We start from the raw sequence: 19572 nt of genomic DNA, 5'->3' as shown, positions 1-19572 counted from the left end.
TGCATTCTCCTTATTGCCCTGATTCTGCCTGTGTGTACATATTAGTCTCTGAGGAGCTACTTGGGAGAGCTCAGTAAAAAAGCTGTTCTTGACCAAGATTTACTTTTAAATAAAACTGTAAGTGACTAATCTAAAATAACAGCCAAGCACTTTAAATAGTATATCGAATCACTTAAAGCTCTGATGAAGGCTGATATTGTGCTAAGTATGAATGTTAATATATGGGGGAGAAATTAGAATAAACCAGCTTTGACTATGATGTTAGGCTCGTATGGGCTTAAGTTTAAGGAAGGTAAATGGCCCCTCGGTATCCTACAAAGTCATAGCCTCCCTCCCTTTCCTCTCCCCAAATCCCCATTTGCTATTTGGACCTTCAGAGGATCTTAGGGCAACAGAATAAAAGAAAAGCCGACAGAAAAAGGAGAAGGCAGTAAAATGTGCACCACAGATAAATTTGCCTCTTACTGAATCTGGAAAAACTGATCTGAAACGAGAGTGCGCTTCCTCTACCCATAGAAAGTCGCTTTATCAGAAGTCAGTTTTGTTTCCTGCCAAGACATCACATACTACAGGTATGAAGACATGGACCCACTAACACATTTTAAACCTCTGTCTCATCCAGAGTCCTTCTGGTATTTCGTTGAGTGAGCTATGTCATTCATCCTTTTACCGACAGGCGGGAGAGCAGCCCTAATTCATTTATCTCAGGGAGATTTATTCCTTCTGGGGAATCCAAAACAAGAGCAGGTTTGGAATGCAGCAAGACATTGCACTAGGAACTCTGCTTTTTTACGATGGGAGGCAAATTCCAGAGCCCTCCTTGACTTCAGTTTCCTCACTTGTCGAAGGAGTAAGTTGAGCTAGAAGAGATCCAAGGCCCCTTTCCGCTCCAGGGCAACATGATTCAAAGCACATAGCACTTCCTGAGAGAGACGATTTGCCAGCCACATGCATGGAGCCTCCGGTCTCGCTGTGTGAGATGGGGTAGCACTTTGAGGGGTAGATCTGAAGACTGTTTTTTTTTTGTTTTGTTTGTGATACGCGGGCCTCTCACTGTTGTGGCCTCTCCCGTTGTGGAGCACAGGCTCCGGACACGCAGGCTCAGCAGCCATGGCTCACGGGGCCCAGCCGCTCCACGGCATGTGGGATCCTCCCGGACCAGGGCACGAACCCGTGTCCCCTGCATCGGCAGGCAGACTCTCAACCACTTCGCCACCAGGGAAGCCCCTGAAGACTGACCACGACTTAGGCTGCCCATCTTTCGTGTGTTTTTTGTTTGTTTGTTTTGAAAAAACTTTGAGCTTTCTCCGAATTTTGTTGGCTCTTAGTCATTGTGCTGGTCCTCCTTTAAAAGACTAGTTTGTAAATAGGAAGAAAGTTGGATGAAGTTAGCTTATCAAAAATAGCTTAGAAATATAGAGCAGGCAGGAAGATGATACTTTTTCAGTTTCAGGAAGGAAGATGACGACAGAAGGAAGGGAAATGAGGGGAAAACATTAATTATGACTGAATCATGGCTCAATTTTGACTCATGTAAGTTCTAGCTTGTACTTTGGGCAGTTCTTTGGCTAATTTATGGTAAGTTGGTAAAACATTGATGCATGAAAGTGAGCAATATAATTTATTTAGATCATCCTCAAATTCATGAATTTTCTGAGGTCTCATTCTGTTTTCTTTGAATTTCTTTGACAACTTATTTAAAATGACTTACATTTTACAGATTGTTCATTTACTGTATTCCTTTAAATATAGTTTTCTTACTGAATGGAAAAGCAAAAGTGGAAAGCAAATTCAGATAATTCTCTTGCATATTAAACTAAATTGTTCTGCAAAATTGTCTATCAGCATGTAGATCTCAGGATGAACATAAGTGAAAGATGTGTTCAATCTCAAGTTGTATGTCAAACTGTTGAAGAGTGGTGAAGAGAAGCCCTCTAGATGGAGGAAGCTTGGGAGGAAGGGGAGGGGGAGGGGGAGGAGATAACCCACCTTGTTCCCTAAAGGGGCCATCAGAAGAAGTGTTCTCGCCCGGAAGCCTTGAACAGACTTAAAATAATAGCACCTGTCTCGGTTCTCCGTAGAGTCCTATGCTGTCCTTTGACTTTCCTGTGATGATGATACAGGAGGGAGAATCAATTCATTCTTCCTTCCTGATGTCCCAGAGCAGTTCAGTGACTGAGTTAATATAAAACTAACCCCCCACCCACCCATTTCCCTTGCTGGCTTCCCATGTCTTATGTCCTCTCCTTCCATCCTGTTCCTTCCCTCTTTGCCTCATTTCTTCTTGTTTTTTAGAGCACTGTCCTGATCCTCTTCTGTGAGCTCAGAAGCCTCACACAGTGGGAGGGTTATCCTAAGGATATACCTAGGAATTAACAGAACAAAATAGAAACATATAAAAGTCTCTTCACACAGCTAGGACTCCAGGAAGCCAGCAGAAATGGAATAATCCAAGCCTTATGAGAGGAAAAGACTTGCAGATCACCAGCTCCTGGGGCCCCAAAGCTGAGGAAGGTTCTGGATCCCACACCTACTCCAGAACCTCTGCTGCTGGAGTTGGTCTTAACTCAGTCATTCTGCAGTGATGTAGATCACTTTTCCTTCATGTTTCTCAGATGGTTGATGCTATGTGAATTTCTAGGTTCAAATTCTCAAAGAAGGAATCTCATTGACAGCCAGTATCCATTATTCATGTTCAAACTGAGCATTTTATACCAGCCACTCATGAGCTGCTGGCCAGTCCAGGGATTATTTGTCCTTTGGTCAGGTGCCTACCTGTGGGCCAGTCAGTTGTGACTCTGGAAGGGGAGATGGTCAGATGATTAAACTACTTCAGCTGCCCCCTGCCCCTCCCAGAAGAAGGTATGGTAGGGCAGCTTCTCATGGAACGTGACATGGGGAAGGAGCTAAGTGCCATGATTCACATGTGGTTGTATGCAGGCACACTGCAGAGATACTGCAGGTTCGGTTCCAGACTACCGCAATAAAGTGGATATTGCAATAAAGCAAGTCACAAAATTTTTTGATTTCCCAGTGCATGTAAAAGTCATATTTACACTGTACTGTAGTCTATTAATGTGCAATGGCAATATGTATTAAAAATATACATATCTTAATTTAAAAATACTCTATTGCTAAAAAATGTCAAAACAATTAAGATAGTGACATCAAAGATCATTGATCAGAGATCCCCATAACAAATGTGATAATGAAAAAGTTTAAAATATTTTGAGAGTTACCAAAATGTGACACAGAGACATGAAGTGAACAAATGCTATTGGAAAAATGGCACAAACAGGCGTGCTTGACACAGGGTTGCCACAAACCTTCAACTTGTAAAAAAACGTAATATCTGCAAAGTGCAGTAAAAACAAGGTATACCTATATCCTCTTTCCTTTGCTAGATAATCTTTCCTCAGCAATACTCACCTGGTGTCTTCTGATATCTTACATTGTAGTGTAGTGGTCCTCTCTTGGGACGGGATGGAGAATGGGGAACAGGGCCTATCAGAATCCCCTGATGAGGTATAGCAAGGGGGATTTATTAGTCTGCTCAGGCTGCCATAACAAAATACCACAGACTGGGTGGCTTAAACAACAGACACTTATTTTCTCATAATTCTGGAGGCTACTAGTCCGTGAGAAAGGTACCAGCAAATTCAGTTTCTGGTGAGTACTCTGTTGCTGGCTTGCAGATGGCTGCCTTCTTACTGTGTCCATACAAGGATAATCTCTGGAGTCTCTTCTTCTTCTTCTAATGACACCAGTCCTGTTGGATTAGGGCCTCACTCATATGACCTCACTTAACCTATATTATCTCCTTATAGTCCTTCTTTTCAAATATAGTCATATTGGGGTTAGGGCTTCAACAGACAATTTTGGGAGGACACAGTTCAGAAACTAACAGGGAGACATGGGCATTTTGAAAATGAATTACCGAGTTTGTGCTTTGAAAGTTCAAAAATTAGACAATGGGAGTGTGATTTTTAAGTTTCTCAAAGAGAAACATAATTGAAGAAAAGTGAGAAACTGTTTTAGTATCTAAAAGCCAAGTCCTACCATCAAGAGGGCCACAGTCTTGTAATCTTAAAACCAACAATCCCTCAGGTGGCTGGGGAAGTACCTGGCTTGAAGTATGTGCTGAATTAATAAGAGGTTTTTACTTATGAAACCTCTAATGAGGTTTTGGGGAGGTCACAGAATTTTAGGATGTTTTTAAAATACAAAAGTGAGAAAGCTGTGGTTGTATAATTGGAAATGCCATGCAGGAAGTCTTCCATATTAGAGAGAGTAATGATGTGGAAGGGATATAGAGCAAATTATCCTCAGAGAATTAAGTGTGAGACCCGGAGTGGGATAATTGAGGCGAGTCTGGTAGAGAGACATCATGAAGCCTTTGGGATAGTTGTGATGGTTAAGGAGATGAGTAGAATTATACAGCCTTGACATCAGTGTAGTAAGGTGGATGCCTGGAGAGGAGTATGTTATCAAGGTCACTAGAGGGAAAATGGCAAGATTATACTCATTTTCCTCTGTCCCTGGTAAGACATCCCAAATCCGTTACCATACTTGGTCCCACTGAGGCTGGATATAACCTTAGAATATTTCTTAGCATAGTAATTCACGTATCAGTCACAATGAAACCTGACGTAAGAGATCAAGCCATTTTTGCTACCCCAGGCGTAGACCTATGCTGTCCTAATTTCTGTCCCCTGCCTTTACTGAGTTTCTCCTAATGACTGACCCCAGAACTTGCCATGAATAAGGACCATGCACGTGTTGCCAGAGATTCCCATTATTAATGTGTTAGCTCTGGATATAACTAGGTATTTTGGTGCCAGGTCAAATCCTAAAGGCTACACTTCCCTCTCCTCAACTCTGTTTCTAGAACAAAATTATGTCTATCTCTAGTTTCCCCTCCAGTACAAGGAGGAAGGGTTTCTGTGGTAATAGCTTGTAGGGTGCTAAGGGTTCCCCACCATAGAGTACCAAGGCTCCCAGTGGTAGGAGCGCTCCACCAAGAGTGCCAGCCCATTCCCACCCGACCCCATTTACTTGCCTTTGTCATCTTCTGTTTCTCAAGTTATGACCAGTGTTCAGCCTACTTACTTACTCCAATCACGGTGAGAGGTTAATATAAGGTAAAAAATATGGGTGAGAGAAGCATGGTGGGTGATGTATCGAATGTTAGGGTGATACAGTAAAGATAATTATTTTTAATATATTCTATCAAGGTGACTCTTCTGCCAAATGTTTGCAATCTGTTTTCTAGACAACTGGGACTGGACCTGGTGCCTAGGAAAGAGTACGCGATGGTGGATCCAGAGGACATCAGCATTACTGAGCTCTACCGATTGGTAGGTATAGGAATCCTTGGCTCACAGCCTCACTGCTAATTTTGTGGTTTCCATGACACTCCTCATACTTGCTTGATTTTGTAAGAACAGGATGTTCCCGGTTTAATTTGGAGCGAGTAAAGAGAATTGAGAGCTGAGGTGACCATGCCCCAAGTACAAAACTGAGATAATTTACCCATCTCAGAATGCCCTGACATTCCTACTGAGCCCTCAATGCCCAGGCACTAGGAAGTAAAGCCAAAGAAGTTTTAAGTTTTATTTTTCAAATCTTTGTACTTTGCCTAGTCTAGTGAAATCTTTGTATTTTGCCTAGTCTAGTGGAATGGTTACAAGTCATACATATTTATCTGTTCTGTTTCAGGACATTGTTGTGACTAATGGTTTCCAGTTAGTGCTCACCAATATGTTAGCTCCCCTCCCTGCCCTGCTATCACTGTATGCACAGACTCCTGAAAGTATCTCTTCCTTGGTCTCCAAACACTAGACTTATCCCCCACCTCTCCTAAACCCCAGGCCATCCCTAAGTGCTGAAGCTTGTTAATAATCCTGAGATATTTGGTCACCTTGCCCATCGTGGCATCACCCATGACTTGAGTTTTTTGTCTAGTTACATGGTAAGTTGAAGTCCAGTTATTTACTTGGCATCTAATTTCCCCAAATCTGGTCCCATCTGCCTTGTATTTTTTTTTTTGGGGGGGGGCGCTGCGTTGGGTTTTCGTTGCTGTGCGCGGGCTTTCTCTAGTTGCAGTGAGCGGGGGCTACTCTTCGTTGCGGTGTGTGGGCTTCTCGCTGTGGTGGCTTCTCTTGTTGCAGAGCATGGGCTCTAGGCACATGGGCTTCAGTAGTTGCAACACACGGGCTCAGTAGTTGTGACTCGTGGGCTCTAGAGTGCAGGCTCGGTAGTTGTGGCGCACGGGCTTAGTAGCTCCTTAGCATGTGGGATCTTCCTGAACCTCTAGAGTGCAGGCTCGGTAGTCGTGCACATGGGCTTAGTAGCTCCGCAGCATGTGGGATCTTCCCGAACCAGGGCTTGAACCTGTGTCCCCTGCATTGGCAGGCGGATTCTTTTTTTTTTTTTTTTTTTTTGCTGTACGCGGGCCTCTCACTGTTGTGGCCTCTCCCGTTGCGGAGCACAGGCTCCGGACGTGCAGGCTCAGTGGCCATGGCTCACGGGCCCAGCCGCTCCGCGGCATGTGGGATCTTCCCGGACCGGGGCACGAACCCGTGTCCCCTGCATTGGCAGGTGGACTCTCAACCACTGCGCCACCAGGGAACCCCCCCAGTCTCGTATTCTTAATATTTGTATAAAGTTTTACCTTATCTCTAGATACTCACTGAGCTATTTTAAAACCTCAAATCAAAGAAGCCAGTATCCCAGGTGTAACTTTGCTTTGCTCTAGTTACCGCTGCATCTTACCCCACGTTCCAAGGAGGAGTGACTGTGGTAAATAGCTGACTCCTTTGTGTAAGATCCTACCTCTCTGGGGGTAGCTTCCCAAGCTTAGAGTATTCTTCATAGAATTGCAGATTATTCTTTTTTTTTTTTTTAATAAATTTATTTATTTAATTTATTTATTCTTGGCTGCGTTGGGTCTTTGTTGCTGCGCGCAGGCTTTCTCCAGTTGTGGCGAGCAGGGGCCACTCTTTGTTGCGGTGCATGGGCTTCTCTTGTTGCTGAGCACGGGATCCAGGTGCGCAGGCTTCAGTAGCTGTGGCATGTGAGCTCAGTAGTTGTGGCTTGCGGGCTCTAGAGCACAGGCTCAGTAGTTGTGGCACAACAGGCAGGCCCAGCTGCTCCGCGGCATGTGGGATCCTCCCAGACCAGGGCTCGAACCCATGTCCCCTGCATTGGCAGGCGGACTCCCAACCACTGTGCCACCAGGGAAGCCCTGCAGATTATTCTTGACCTGAGATTATCTGAAAAACGTGGTGGAAAAAATCATCAGTAAATCCATCAGGCATATGTCTGATTTGAGAAAGCAGTTCTTAATACCGCTTTCAGTTTTCCCCTTCATCATCAATCTGTTCAGATTATCTACAGCTCATTATTTCCGTTGGAATAAATTCCATTTCTGTGGAGAATTTCCTTTGCTTTACGTTGAGCTTCTTGAGAGTGATGTTTCATGCTGCACCACTCTGTGGCATCAGTGCTAAGCAGGGTATCAGGCCCAGAGCAAAAATACAGTTGAAGGTTGGTTGGAGGGAGGAGGGCAGAGATGGAGGAAGGGCACACAAGGAGAATATTCACAGTTAATGTCACCACTAACTCTTAGCTTATATAACAAACAAAATCTCTAGAATTTATTTGTCAGCGACATCCTCTAATGGGACATTTTTGTTATAGTTTATTTAACTGTTGGGCATCAGAATTTGTCTCTCACTTTTGTTTTAATCTCTCACTCAATTTGAAGTTTCTTCAGAGTGGGCACCGTGTCCTATATTGATACTTCCTCTGTTATGTCCAACATAATCTCATTCAGTGATTTGCACTTAATAAGCAATCACTTAATGATTTTGATGTTATTACGGTATTATGAGAAGACCATGGGTATAGCTCCAAAAAACTAGATTTAAATTTCATCTCTTCCTTCCACCAGCTCTCTGATCTTGGACTTACTGCTAAATCTTTCAGAGCTTTAGTTTCTTAGTCTATTAAATGGAGAAATAATTCTAACCATGTTTGTTAGGAAGATTAAATAAGAAATGCATGTAAAATGCCTTTCCTTGACAGACAATGTTTGCAAAGCACCGAAGCATTCAGCCAGTTTTCGTTCCTTTGTCATCTTTATTTCATCCTTATTAAGGAGGTAAGGTGGCAAGAATAATTGCTGCCTTATGTGCTAAATCTTAAGATTAGATTTGGCTGTGTTCAATGAAATAAATAAATAATAGAAGCTTAGACATGATGGAAATTATTTCTCTTTTACAGTATGCAAGCCCAGAGGCAGGAAGTCCTGGGCTTGTTTGTGGCTTCATGGTGTCAGTAGCAAAAAAGGCTCCATCATCAAGGATACTTCAAAGTACAACATAGCTGCAAGAACTCTAGCCATGACCTTGCTCTCCAGCTGTAAGAAGGAGAAAGATTTCTCTCAGTTGACTCAACTATTTTAATGAGCCTTCCTGGAACTACCACACAATACTTGCACTTATATTTCATTGGCCAGAACACAGTCACATCCCCATATTTAGCTAGGGATGGCAAATATTTGAGAAGCAACTAAAAGTGTCTGACACAAATACGTTTTATTTTCCCAAGTTTGATTTTGTATGCATGTGATTTTATCTCTCTTCCTTTTACTTAATGTCATATATAGGATGGGAAATTTATTTCATCTCTTTGAACATTCCGATTTGTTAGTTGTGGCTGTTGGGAGTGTTATACTGATAAGATTCTGGGTTCTCTTCCAGGCTGTGATTAATTAACAATGACTGCCATTGGAGGGGGTTTTTCATATTTTGTAGCTCAGAACCTAGTCCACAGTCTTCATTTGACAGATGAGGAAAATAAAACATTGTAATTTTACATGTAATTGTAATTTCTCATCCATAGTGGTTGCATTTTACTGCTTCTAAAGCAAAGACAGTAGCCCAAGAGAACCCCAAATGATTATAAGCTTCAGAAGGACACGTTTTTTCTTTAAGGCAGCTTCAAGTTCCTATTTACGTCCTGGCCCAGCAGTAATCAGGTTCTCTGTAGCACTGGCCCTTTTCTCTGTGCAACCTAAATGTGACCGATTGTATTGACTTTGCCAGGGGGAGTTGGCAGGCACCACCACCAATCCCTTATGGTGAGAGTGGGAGTGGGGTGGTGATTTATTGTCACTCCTAGATCAAGGATCATGGCATGGAGGTAAAATGCCCCAACACAGGATGCTGGATTAATTGTTGCCACTTCTCTTTCTTTACTATGTCTTCTCCCTGTAATATTTGAAACACAGGTGTTTGCATTTTACAAACTCCCTACTGCATCATTAGAAAAAAAAATGTCTTGTTTTGGGTTTTTGATAGCCCTGTTAGCAGATCTTTCTCGCCTGATTGTGTTCATCTAAGCAGTAAAATGCGCTAAACCTCACCGTGTTGACATATGTCCCGTTGGAACATATGGTTTACTGCCAACAACCAGAGCTCAAACCTTCTGTAGTAAAGAGGACTTTATTGGCTGGGTTCTCTGGTTGTTTGGGCATGAGGAGTGTCTTTTTAGGAACCTTTCTTGGTTTTTATAAGATCAGGTTAGCTGCTTGCTTTGTGATACTTAGTGGGTAGGCCAGTGGTTCTCCAGCAGAGAACAGGGTACATTTGGCAATGTCTGGAGACATTTTTCGTTGTCACAATTGGGGATGGTGTGGAGTGGGGAGTGGGGAGAGGCACTACTGGTATCTGGAGAGTAGATCCCAGAAAAAGATGTTAAACATCCTACCAAGTCCAGGACAGCCCCACGACAAAGAAATTACCAGCCCAAATTGTCAGCAGTGCTGAAGGTGCGAACCCTGGTGTGCACCATTCACCCAGTACTTAATGCATTAGTGAGGGTTAATAATTTGTATCACTTTAATAAATCTTCAGAATGCATCTGTTTCTTTTCCTAATCAAAGGTCTAGTTAAACTGTAAGCACATTTAGAGTCACTGCTAGGTGCCTTTGTAACCATAAATTATTTCAGAGATGGATTTTTGTCTATGTGTTATAACTACCAAATCATAGTTCTTGAAGTGTGGACACACCTTTTAAATTTTGCTACTGCAATAATATATTCACAGAGAGATTTTTTAGTAGTTCCCAAAAGCAGTGAATTACCAAAAGATAAACAAGGCATCCTAACCTATGTAAGTTCAAATCTGTCTCAGGCGTGGAAGGGTGGTGGGTGAGGAAGAGAGGAGATTTCAGTGCCGTTTGTGAGGGCCCATGTCACACGTACAAAGGGTAGAATTAAGTGGGCTTTTTACTAGCATGCGTGCAAAGACCAAGGCAGTAATTATACAAAAGATGCAACAATACGTTTTTCACTCTTCTAGGATTTGCATCTCTCTGCACATGATCTCAATCAGTGATTCTCAGCCCTCATTGCACGTTAGGATCACCTGGGGAGCTTTTAAAACTACCACTGTCTGGACCCCCATCCCCTAGAAATTCTAATTTAATTGTTCTGGGATGGGACCTGGGCATAAGTATTTTTTAAAAGCTCTCTTGGTGATTCTAAAGTGCAGCCAAGGTTGAGAACCACTGATCTAGATAAATTGGATTCTTTGCAGGAATAAGGGTGCTAATTTTTCTCCTCAGTTTTTAGTGAATGTCATGAATGATTCTGGGAGCTTTGCACTGTTAGAAGTAAAGACCAGACATCTCTTTGAGGTCTGTTCTTTTCATAATGTTTTTATATCTGTTTTTTTCAGCTCTAGCCTTTAGTAGTTATTCATTTCTTCATAGCAGTTTGCACATTGTTACCCTGAACTTTTAAATAAATCAGTAAATAAGTTAGCAACTTCAGAAAATAAAAAGCTTGAGAAGTTAAAGAGATGCAGTTTTATGAATGCGTTATGTTTCCTTTGCCCTGTTATAAAGGATTTTTAAAGCCCAAAATAGAGCAACCCTCATAGAAAAAAAAGGCAGAATTATGCTTTTTTTCTAGTTAGAATATTTCTCTGCAGAAAGCCTTTTCTAGTAATTATGGCCAACACATACCACAATGCTGAGGTCCACTTTATTTTTTATTTATTTATTTTAAAGAAGATGTTGGGGGTAGGAGTTTAGTAATTTATTTATTTTTGCTGTGTTGGGTCTTAGTTTCTGTGCGAGGGCTTTCTCTAGTTGTGGCAAGCGGGGGCCACTCTTCATCACGGTGTGCGGGCCTCTCACTATAGCGGCCTCTCTTGTTGCGGAGCACAGGCTCCAGACGCGCAGGCTCAGTAGCTGTGGCTCACGGGCCTGGTTGCTCCGTGGCATGTGGGATCTTCCCAGACCAGGGCTCGAACCCGTGTCCCCTGCATTAGCAGGCAGATTCTCAACCACTGCGCCACCAGGGAAGCCCCTGAGGTCCACTTTAAAAGAAAATGCACTTACTCTTCACTGTCACAGAGGCGTGTCCAGTGTACCTGCTGAGTATACAGTAATTATAGATGCATTTGGTTAATTGCATTTTTTTAGCTGTCTACTTTTCAAGTGGTTCAATTTAAAAAATAAAAGCATGAAAAAATTCTGGTGATTTTATGCTGTTGCATCTATAATTGTAAATGGCATTTTTTTGCGTTCAAATCTTGGTTAGTTAGTCATTAGTTATTGAACTATACTTAGAAACATAAAAAGATGGCTCATGTAGACATAGAGTTCTGTACCTTATCCTCAACAAAGGATATGACTCCTTTAGAGTTAATCCCTGAGCTATAAATATATTTTTTTAATTGTCAAGTGATCCACAAGAGGTAGCCTCTTTAGTAGTCTGGGTTATGAAAGCAATACTCTTACACATTCTTAGCACCTGTTCTGTTAATTCACAGCCTTTCTGTATGTTTTCCCTGTGCTCTTACCCTGAGTTAGTTCTGCTCACACTGTGGTCCAAGAACTAGCTGGACCATGAACTGTTTGTAACTGGCCCAAGTACAAAAATGGCGAGTAAACATTTAGAAACCTTTATAATATTTTGACATTGCCATGGCATTTTTATGGTATTTTATGAAAATATCAATCTGCGGTAGGTTAGGGGGAAAAACCAACCTGGTCCTTCACTGCAGGTAGTTTGTGAAGTACTGTCCTAGATGGTTCATAATTCCCGCTCACTCTTTCGCTCTCAGCTAAAGTGTCATTTTTCCAAGAAACCTCCTCTGACCGCCCAGACCCAAGTCAAATTCTCCATTCATCACAGTTGCAGTTTTCTATCCATTTGTGGGAAAATTTTGTTGATGTCTGCTCCCCCTAGTAGAAAAGCTCTATGAAGGCAGGCTGTTTCTGTGTTTACGCATCATTGCATTCCCAGTGCTGGGCTCATAATAGATACGTAACAAGTATATGTTGACTAAATGATCATTCTCATGTTCTCCTCACCCCTGGAACCATGGGTGATTCCTTTCCTTCCTCAACTTGTGGGAACTCTTACTTCCAGTCCCGCCTCCCAAGTATAGCCTAGGCTAGCTGTATTAAGGACGGAAATAAGAGATGGACACAGATTCTATTCCTGCCTTTAGACCCCTCACTGGCTTTCTTAGGTCTGCTTCCCTGTAGCTCAGCAGCAAGTTAGAAACATTTTCTTGCTCTAGTGATTGAATATCATTTGATAATGCCTGCCTCAGAAAACTACCACAAGTTTGAAATTTAGTATACTTTAAAAGAATTTTTAATTATGAGAAATGTGAAGTCATAGCTACATTGTTCAGCGAAATGATCAGCTAGATACAATTTAGTCTGATTTTTAAAAGATGGCTAATAACTTGTTCTCACCGTGGGAGTTGACGAGGGACCGATAGCATCCTTTGAACTTCACGCTGCCTGAATCTACTCAGTGAGTTGATATCATTTTGACATTAATGATTAAGAAACAAATCTTAAAGCAGGATTCCTTGATGGTCTGCAAACTTCAGTTTTTTATTTTAGAAGTTGGGAGAAAATTTGGAATTTAACATCCAACTAGATACCAAATACACAGCAAAAAAAAAAAAAAAAAAAAAAAAGCACAGGACATCATAATCACACCATAGCTAACTAGCTTGTTGGGTTCCATTATTTAATTCGGTCCATGCTGATCATGTTTTTTGGGGGGGTGTCATTCAGATGGAGCATCGACATCGGAAGAAAGATACCCCAGTGCAGGCCAGCAGTCACCACCTCTTTGTGCAGATGAAAAGCCTCATGTGTTCCAACCTGGGAGAGGAGCTTGAGGTCATCTTTTCACTCTTTGACAGTAAAGAGAATCGACCAATCAGGTAACTGAATGTGGAGATATGACTTGAACTTCTTGATGCTGGAATTGTGGATGTTTGCAACTGGCAGGCTTCAGGATATATGACCTTGTACATTTTTCTTCTATCAGCCTGTTTTCTCATCTGTAGAACTCTGTGAATTTCTAAGCTGCCTAACTTCTGGGCATTTCCCCCAAAATTAGATGAAATGATGCATGCAAACGTTTTTTGAAAAACTCAAAAGGGCTGTGGAACCATAATTATTATTAAATGAAAGTATGTCATTGATATCAGGTCTTTTATTTGAGTTATTTTGTATTGATAATGCAAGGAGGACATAATATCTCTAAAATCTGAAGTTTGTTTGCTTATCAAGTTCAATACATTGTATTTTTCAAATTTTCAGTAAGCAATTATAAAATTCTTACCCTGTCTGCATCAAATGATATTGAGAGACAACTAAATACTTGGAAACCTTCCCATGAGAGTTTCAGAGCTGGGAAATAATAAACAGTTTTCACCAACATTTTTTTTCTTTCTCTGTCTTAACCTGTTGTAGTTCTCTTATGGCAAGTTTTCAATATTTAGGAGAAACTTACAATGGACGTGTTAGTTGTTATCCAAAGGTCTTGACTTTTTTTGAGACTTTTTTTATGTTTAAAAATTTTTAAGTCTTAAAGTTGAGCACAATCCACACCATCTTTTACATTAAAATTTTAAAATTTGAATTTGGAATTAAAATTGTACCACAAATTACACATAATGACCCAATTGTACCACACTTTAAAGAAATAATACTTACTAAAATAAGCATTGACAATTTTAAGCAACAATGAGCCATATATATTGTTTTGTAAATATAAAATAATCCTGGAGTGTTTTCTGGTAAAAAAAAAAATCTTTTTCTAGGAAATATGTGTGAAGTTTATTTTTAGTGCATTTATTGCCATAAAATCTTTGGTGAATTAACTTATGTTATTCATTACCTACTAGAAAGTGTACTTTCTATTTCTTGACAGTGGACTGTGTCCATAGAATTTTTTAATTTAAAAATTTTTAATTTTTAAAATTTTATTTATTTTTGGCTGCATTGGGTCTTCGTTGCTGCACACAGGCTTTCTCTAGTTGCAGCGAGCGGGGGCTACTCTTCGTTGCAGTGCGCGGGCTTCTCATTGCGGTGGCTTCTCTTGTTGCGGAGCATGAGCTCTAGGTGCTCGGGCTTCAGTAGTTGTGGCACGTGGGCTCAGTAGTTGTGGTTTGTGGGCTCTAGAACGCAGGCTCAGTAGTTGCGGAGCATGGGCTTAGTTGCTCCGTGGCATGTGGGATCATCCCGGACCAGGGCTCGAACCCAGGTCCCCTGCATTGGCCAGCGGATTCTTAACCACTGCGCCACCAGGGAAGTCCCGTCTGTGTTCATAGAATTTAAAGCTGGTGGTTTTGTGCAGCAAGGACAGGGTTTATGAGGTGTGGAAATAACAATGGTAATTCATTTTCAAAATCTACTTTATATACTGTTGGAGAAAATGAATCAGTGAGTTAAAAAACCCTTCCCCTTTCCCAAATCAACACCGCTAAAAAGGGAAGATAAAGCCCTGAGAAAAGGGTTCAAGTTACAGCTTAGCACTGGCTTTAGACATGTGAAAGATTAGAGATAATGCCTGCTTACATATTGAAGTGTGTGTTAGAAAGCTTGGTTTCCGGGTAGTGTAGTTTAACCAAAGTCTTCATAACATTGTCTGTATAATGTATGGTCTCTAAAATATTTAACAAGCTATTGTTTGTTATGGATTGTAACAGGGAGAAATGAGGTCACTCTTTTGCTCATTCCTGTTCAGCTAAAGTTTTTGAGGAATATACGTTCCCCTTTGCCACTCAAATTGCATTTATGTAGGATTAATATTAGCTTCTTTCAGTTTTGTCTTGTTACAAACATTTTCAAATGTTCTAAAATGTTCTTTTAGGTTTTGATCGACAGAGTTCCCTTTCTTTTATTCCTACTTACTTGGTGAAAGTAGGAAAATAACCTGGCTGCAGAATCCCCAAAATACTGTTTTTGTGGTCCCTAGGTTCAGGCCAGGAGCTGGGCCTTTTACCTGCTCTGGATGTGGTTGGGCTACCTTATATGCCTGCCTCCCTCCTCTGCCCTCCCTCCTTCCCCCTCCCGGTTTTTTCCCCTCCACCCTCTCCCCCTCCCCTCTTGCTTCCCGTCTCCCTCCCGTCTCCCTTTCCCTCTGTTGCACACACCTGATACAACATGACCCTAGGAGAAATCAAGCCTGAACTTCTCTCCCCTGCTTCTACTCACTGAGTTTGGCCATCGGCTCTCACCTCCCAAACTCATAATCACTATAAAGGTGATTGACAAAAGAATGAGTAAGAGTGAAAATACCCGCTTACTAGGTGTTTGGAACCACCTCAGGTTTCTTTTCTTGACTCTCTGAGGCCTCAGATAGCACAGCGATTATTCTTTTAGGGAGTGTTCAAAACCTTGCTATGAGTAGCTCGGATTCACACTGCACAGGGTGGTGTCACCATTACCTTTTGAAGAGGCCTTAGGATGCACAGATCTGAGGACTGGGCTTGATTCTTGTCTCTGCAGTTGACTGCTGCTGCCCTGATCCTTTCACTTACCTCTATCTTTTCCTTCCTCTTGAAACTGGTGACAAGTCTTGCTTCCTTCACTGCTTCTGGCGTAGCTGATGAGTGTAAAGTATTTGCATCTTCACAGAAAAAGGTATTATAAATGCAAGATATGATTTTTGAGGTATTGTTGTGTTTCTTCTTATCTCCAACAATGAATGCACTGTGGGATGTGTGGGTATTTTAAAATCAACTCGTATTACTTTTTTTTTTTTTTTTTTTTTTTTTTTTTTGCGGTATGCGGGCCTCCCACTGTTGTGGCCTCTCCCGTTGCGGAGCACAGGCTCCAGACGCGCAGGCTCAGCGGCCACGGCTCACGGGCCCAGCCGCTCCGCGGCATATGGGATCCTCCCAGACCGGGGCACGAACCCGTATCCCCTGCATCGGCAGGCGGACTCTCAATCACTGCGCCACCAGGGAGGCCCCTCGTATTACTTTTTTAAACTTCTTATTTTAGAAAATTTCAGATGTATAAAAAAGTAAAATAGTATCTTGAAGCTTCATGGACCTACCACCAGTGACAAGAATGATTGACTCAGGGCTGATCCTGTTTTAACCACATCCCTTTCTAGTCCTCCTCTTTGCCCCCAGCTTATTGGAGGCAAATCCCAGACATCAAATTTTCATATGTAAATATTACAGGGTGTAACTGTCTGTTAAAAAAAAAAAAAAAAGGTACTCTAAAGAAATTGCCACCCACAAAATAAATGTTCCCTTAACATCATCAGATATCCATTTCCAGTCTATTCAGAGTTCTGCTGTTGACTGATGTATATTGTTTTACAGATTCCAAATTCGGAATTTGTAATTTACGAGATCCAAATAAAGTCCATCCATTGCATGGTTGATAAGTTTGCCAGTCACTTCTCAGCTATAGTTTCCCTTTCCCTCTCTCTCTTAAATTCCTTGTAATTTATTTGTTGAAGAGAATGGATAATTTGATTTTTTATTTCTTTTTCAGCATTCGAAGTCCAATCCAAACCATAAAATTTACTAGGCAAAAGATGGTATAGTTCAGGGAATGCGTTTGTTTTTAAATAGAATCATTAGTGCTGTAATTTACAGAAAATAAAATACAATCTAAGTGTAATCTTTATGGTGTTACCCTGACCATTAATCACAGGAAATTACCTTGTCCAGGTACAGGTGGAGGGGCCAACATGTACAAACCCTGTAGAAGTTTGATTAGGAAAGATAGATGTTTATTCCTCTCACAAGGCAGACAACTGGCTAGGACTTTTTCATTTAACTTACTTCCTCTAAGAAGCAAACAGCCAGCATTTTATTGAGCACTAACCATCTGCCAGACTGTGTTCTAAATGCTTTAAATATATTATCAGCACTGATTGTATAGGTGAGGAAGCAAGGCACAGAAAGTTTAGGGAACTTGCCTAAGTTTACAGACTGGCAAGAGGCAAAGCACAGAGTGGCAAGCCAGTGATCTGGCCCCAGAGGTTGCCCTGTGAACAACCCCCTCCTGCATTGACCTCAGCCACGTTCCTCCTCAAGGGCTTCAGTATTTGTCTGAACGTTTCCATCATTGAGCAGGATTTTATTGCCCAGAGTGAGAGCTTCAGAGACTGATAGCCCTAATAATAAGTTGTTATAAATTATTGATAGTGATAACACTGAAACTAATATAGGACCTCAGAAATATTCTATGCTATAGAAATTGGTTTTTCAAATTGAGTCCTTCTCAAGATACTTTAAGAATAGCAAAAAAGCATCAACTCTTACTGTGTGCCAGTGATCAAAATCTTAGATTCACTACTTGGAGATGTCAAAGGCAAAAGGAGTCAACACATGAAAATTACCCCCTCTGGTTCACTGTGTGGAGAAATGAAGCACATGGTATTTCCTCAGTTCCAGGAAGGGTATGTTTTCTGACAGAGACTTAAAACAATTTGTCATTGATGTTGAGCTACATTTAGAAAGCCCATTAATATTATTCAAAACAGTTTCTGCCTGAAGGTGACCTAAAATATTAAGCCTCTGATGAATGTTGCAGACACCTGTTACTGTACCAGAAAGATGCAGGCATCTTCTGACAGCATCTTGCTAACATACACCTACCCTGTACTTGTTTTCCTTTTTTCTTTCCTCATTTGTTCGTGTAACAGCATCTGCCCAGACAGAGCCCCTGGCAGGTACAGCTACTTTGGACTCAATTATCATCAGAAATAACATACTTTAGTTTATTTGAGTGAGTTTTGCACAGTCTTTGACATGATTTCTCACCATAAAAGATAATTTCTTAGTTAAAAAAATGTTTGCCAAATTAAGTTTTATATGAGTAAAATATTTTTAGAGAGCATCTATCTGGTTGAAAGTTTGTAATTTCTCCAAGCTGTAAGGGTATACCTAGAAGAGTCAGGGAATCATTTCCCTAGATAGCATCTGTAATTTCATTTTATTCAGTTCTATTCAGTTTATTTAACTAACACTTATATGCCATATAACACAACCATGTGCCAGACACTGTTCTAAGCTGTTTAATAAATATTAACTTATTTATCCCTTGTAACAACCTTATGAAGTAGGTAATATTAATACAGTCTTCGCTTGGTATCTGTGGGGAATTGGTTCAGGACCTCCCTCAGGTACCAAAATCCACAGATACTCAAGTTCCTTATGTAAAATGGCATAGTATTTGCATATAACATGCACACATCCTCCCATATACTTTTAATCATCTCTAAATTACTTATAATACCTAATAAAATATAAATACTATTTAAATAGTTGCTTTTTGAAACTTTCTGGAATTTTTTTCCTGAATATTTTCTATCTGCAGTTGATTGAATCTGCGGATGCAGTACCTACAGATACGGAAGGCTGACTATATCCCCATTTTTTATAGATGGGGAAAGTGAGGCACAGAGAGATTAATAACTTGCCCAAGGCCACACAGCTGGTATATAGTGGAGTTGTATTTTAACATGCAGTCTGATCAGGCATGACTGTTCTTAATCACTTTTCTATACCCATTCTCATGAACTTCGATATTAATAGTAATCTGTTTTCTTCTGCAACCAATTTTTTACTCACCAGTGTATAGCAAGGGGTCTGTTGAGGGTTTTTTCTTTTGTTTTGTTTTTTTAAGAAACTGAAGTGGAAGAGGCTTGAGCTTATTAAGAATTGACAGGAAGGATCCAGTAACGTGGGAGAGGTTACACTCATGGGAGAGGGGAGGTCATTGCTGGATAAAGGTCCCTTAGAAGACATCAGGAAACAACCTTGAAATTACAGGTGGGAAGATCAGCCAAGGACCGGAGAAAGGGAGAAAGGGCAGAGACTGGATGTGCATAAACTGGGGTATAGGATTGGGAATATCAGGGGAGAGGGGATTTGTATAAAGAAATCAAACCACAGGTTTGGTACCAGACAACTGAAATAAAGTGAGTATCACAATAAAGCAAGTCACACGAATTTTTTGGTTTCCTGGTGCATACAAAAGTTATGTTTCCACTATACTATAGTCTTTGTGTCTGAAAAAAAAGTGCGTATCTTAATCAAAAAATACTTTATTGTTGGACTTCCCTGGTGGTGCAGTGGTTGAGAGTCCGCCTGCCGATGCAGGGGACACGGGTTCGTGCCCCAGTCCGGGAAGATCCCACATGCCATGGAGTGGCTGGGCCCGTGAGCCATGGCCGCTGAGCCTGCGCGTCCGGAGCCTGTGCTCCGCAACGG

The 19572-nt window shown here is 41.2% G+C and overlaps 1 protein-coding gene across 2 annotated transcripts in view; it reads left to right on the top strand.

Annotated features, from left to right (window-relative positions):
• The window catches only part of DOCK4 (dedicator of cytokinesis 4), a gene marked incomplete at its 5' end in the record, with an annotated part of 498756 nt that overhangs the window by 240708 nt on the left and 238476 nt on the right, over nucleotides 1-19572 (top strand). For both annotated transcript variants that reach the window (XM_079712023.1, XM_079712022.1), the window contains 2 exons: nucleotides 5273-5357; nucleotides 13115-13266. In XM_079712023.1, coding sequence (XP_079568149.1) covers nucleotides 5273-5357; nucleotides 13115-13266 — 237 coding nt within the window. The remainder of the gene's footprint in view (nucleotides 1-5272; nucleotides 5358-13114; nucleotides 13267-19572) is intronic.

This window comes from Hyperoodon ampullatus, assembly GCF_949752795.1.
Source record: "Hyperoodon ampullatus genome assembly, chromosome: 9".
Taxonomy (NCBI): Eukaryota; Metazoa; Chordata; class Mammalia; order Artiodactyla; family Ziphiidae; genus Hyperoodon; species Hyperoodon ampullatus.
Note: the sequence above shows the minus strand (reverse complement) of the source record. Positions and strands in the feature narration are given on the sequence as shown.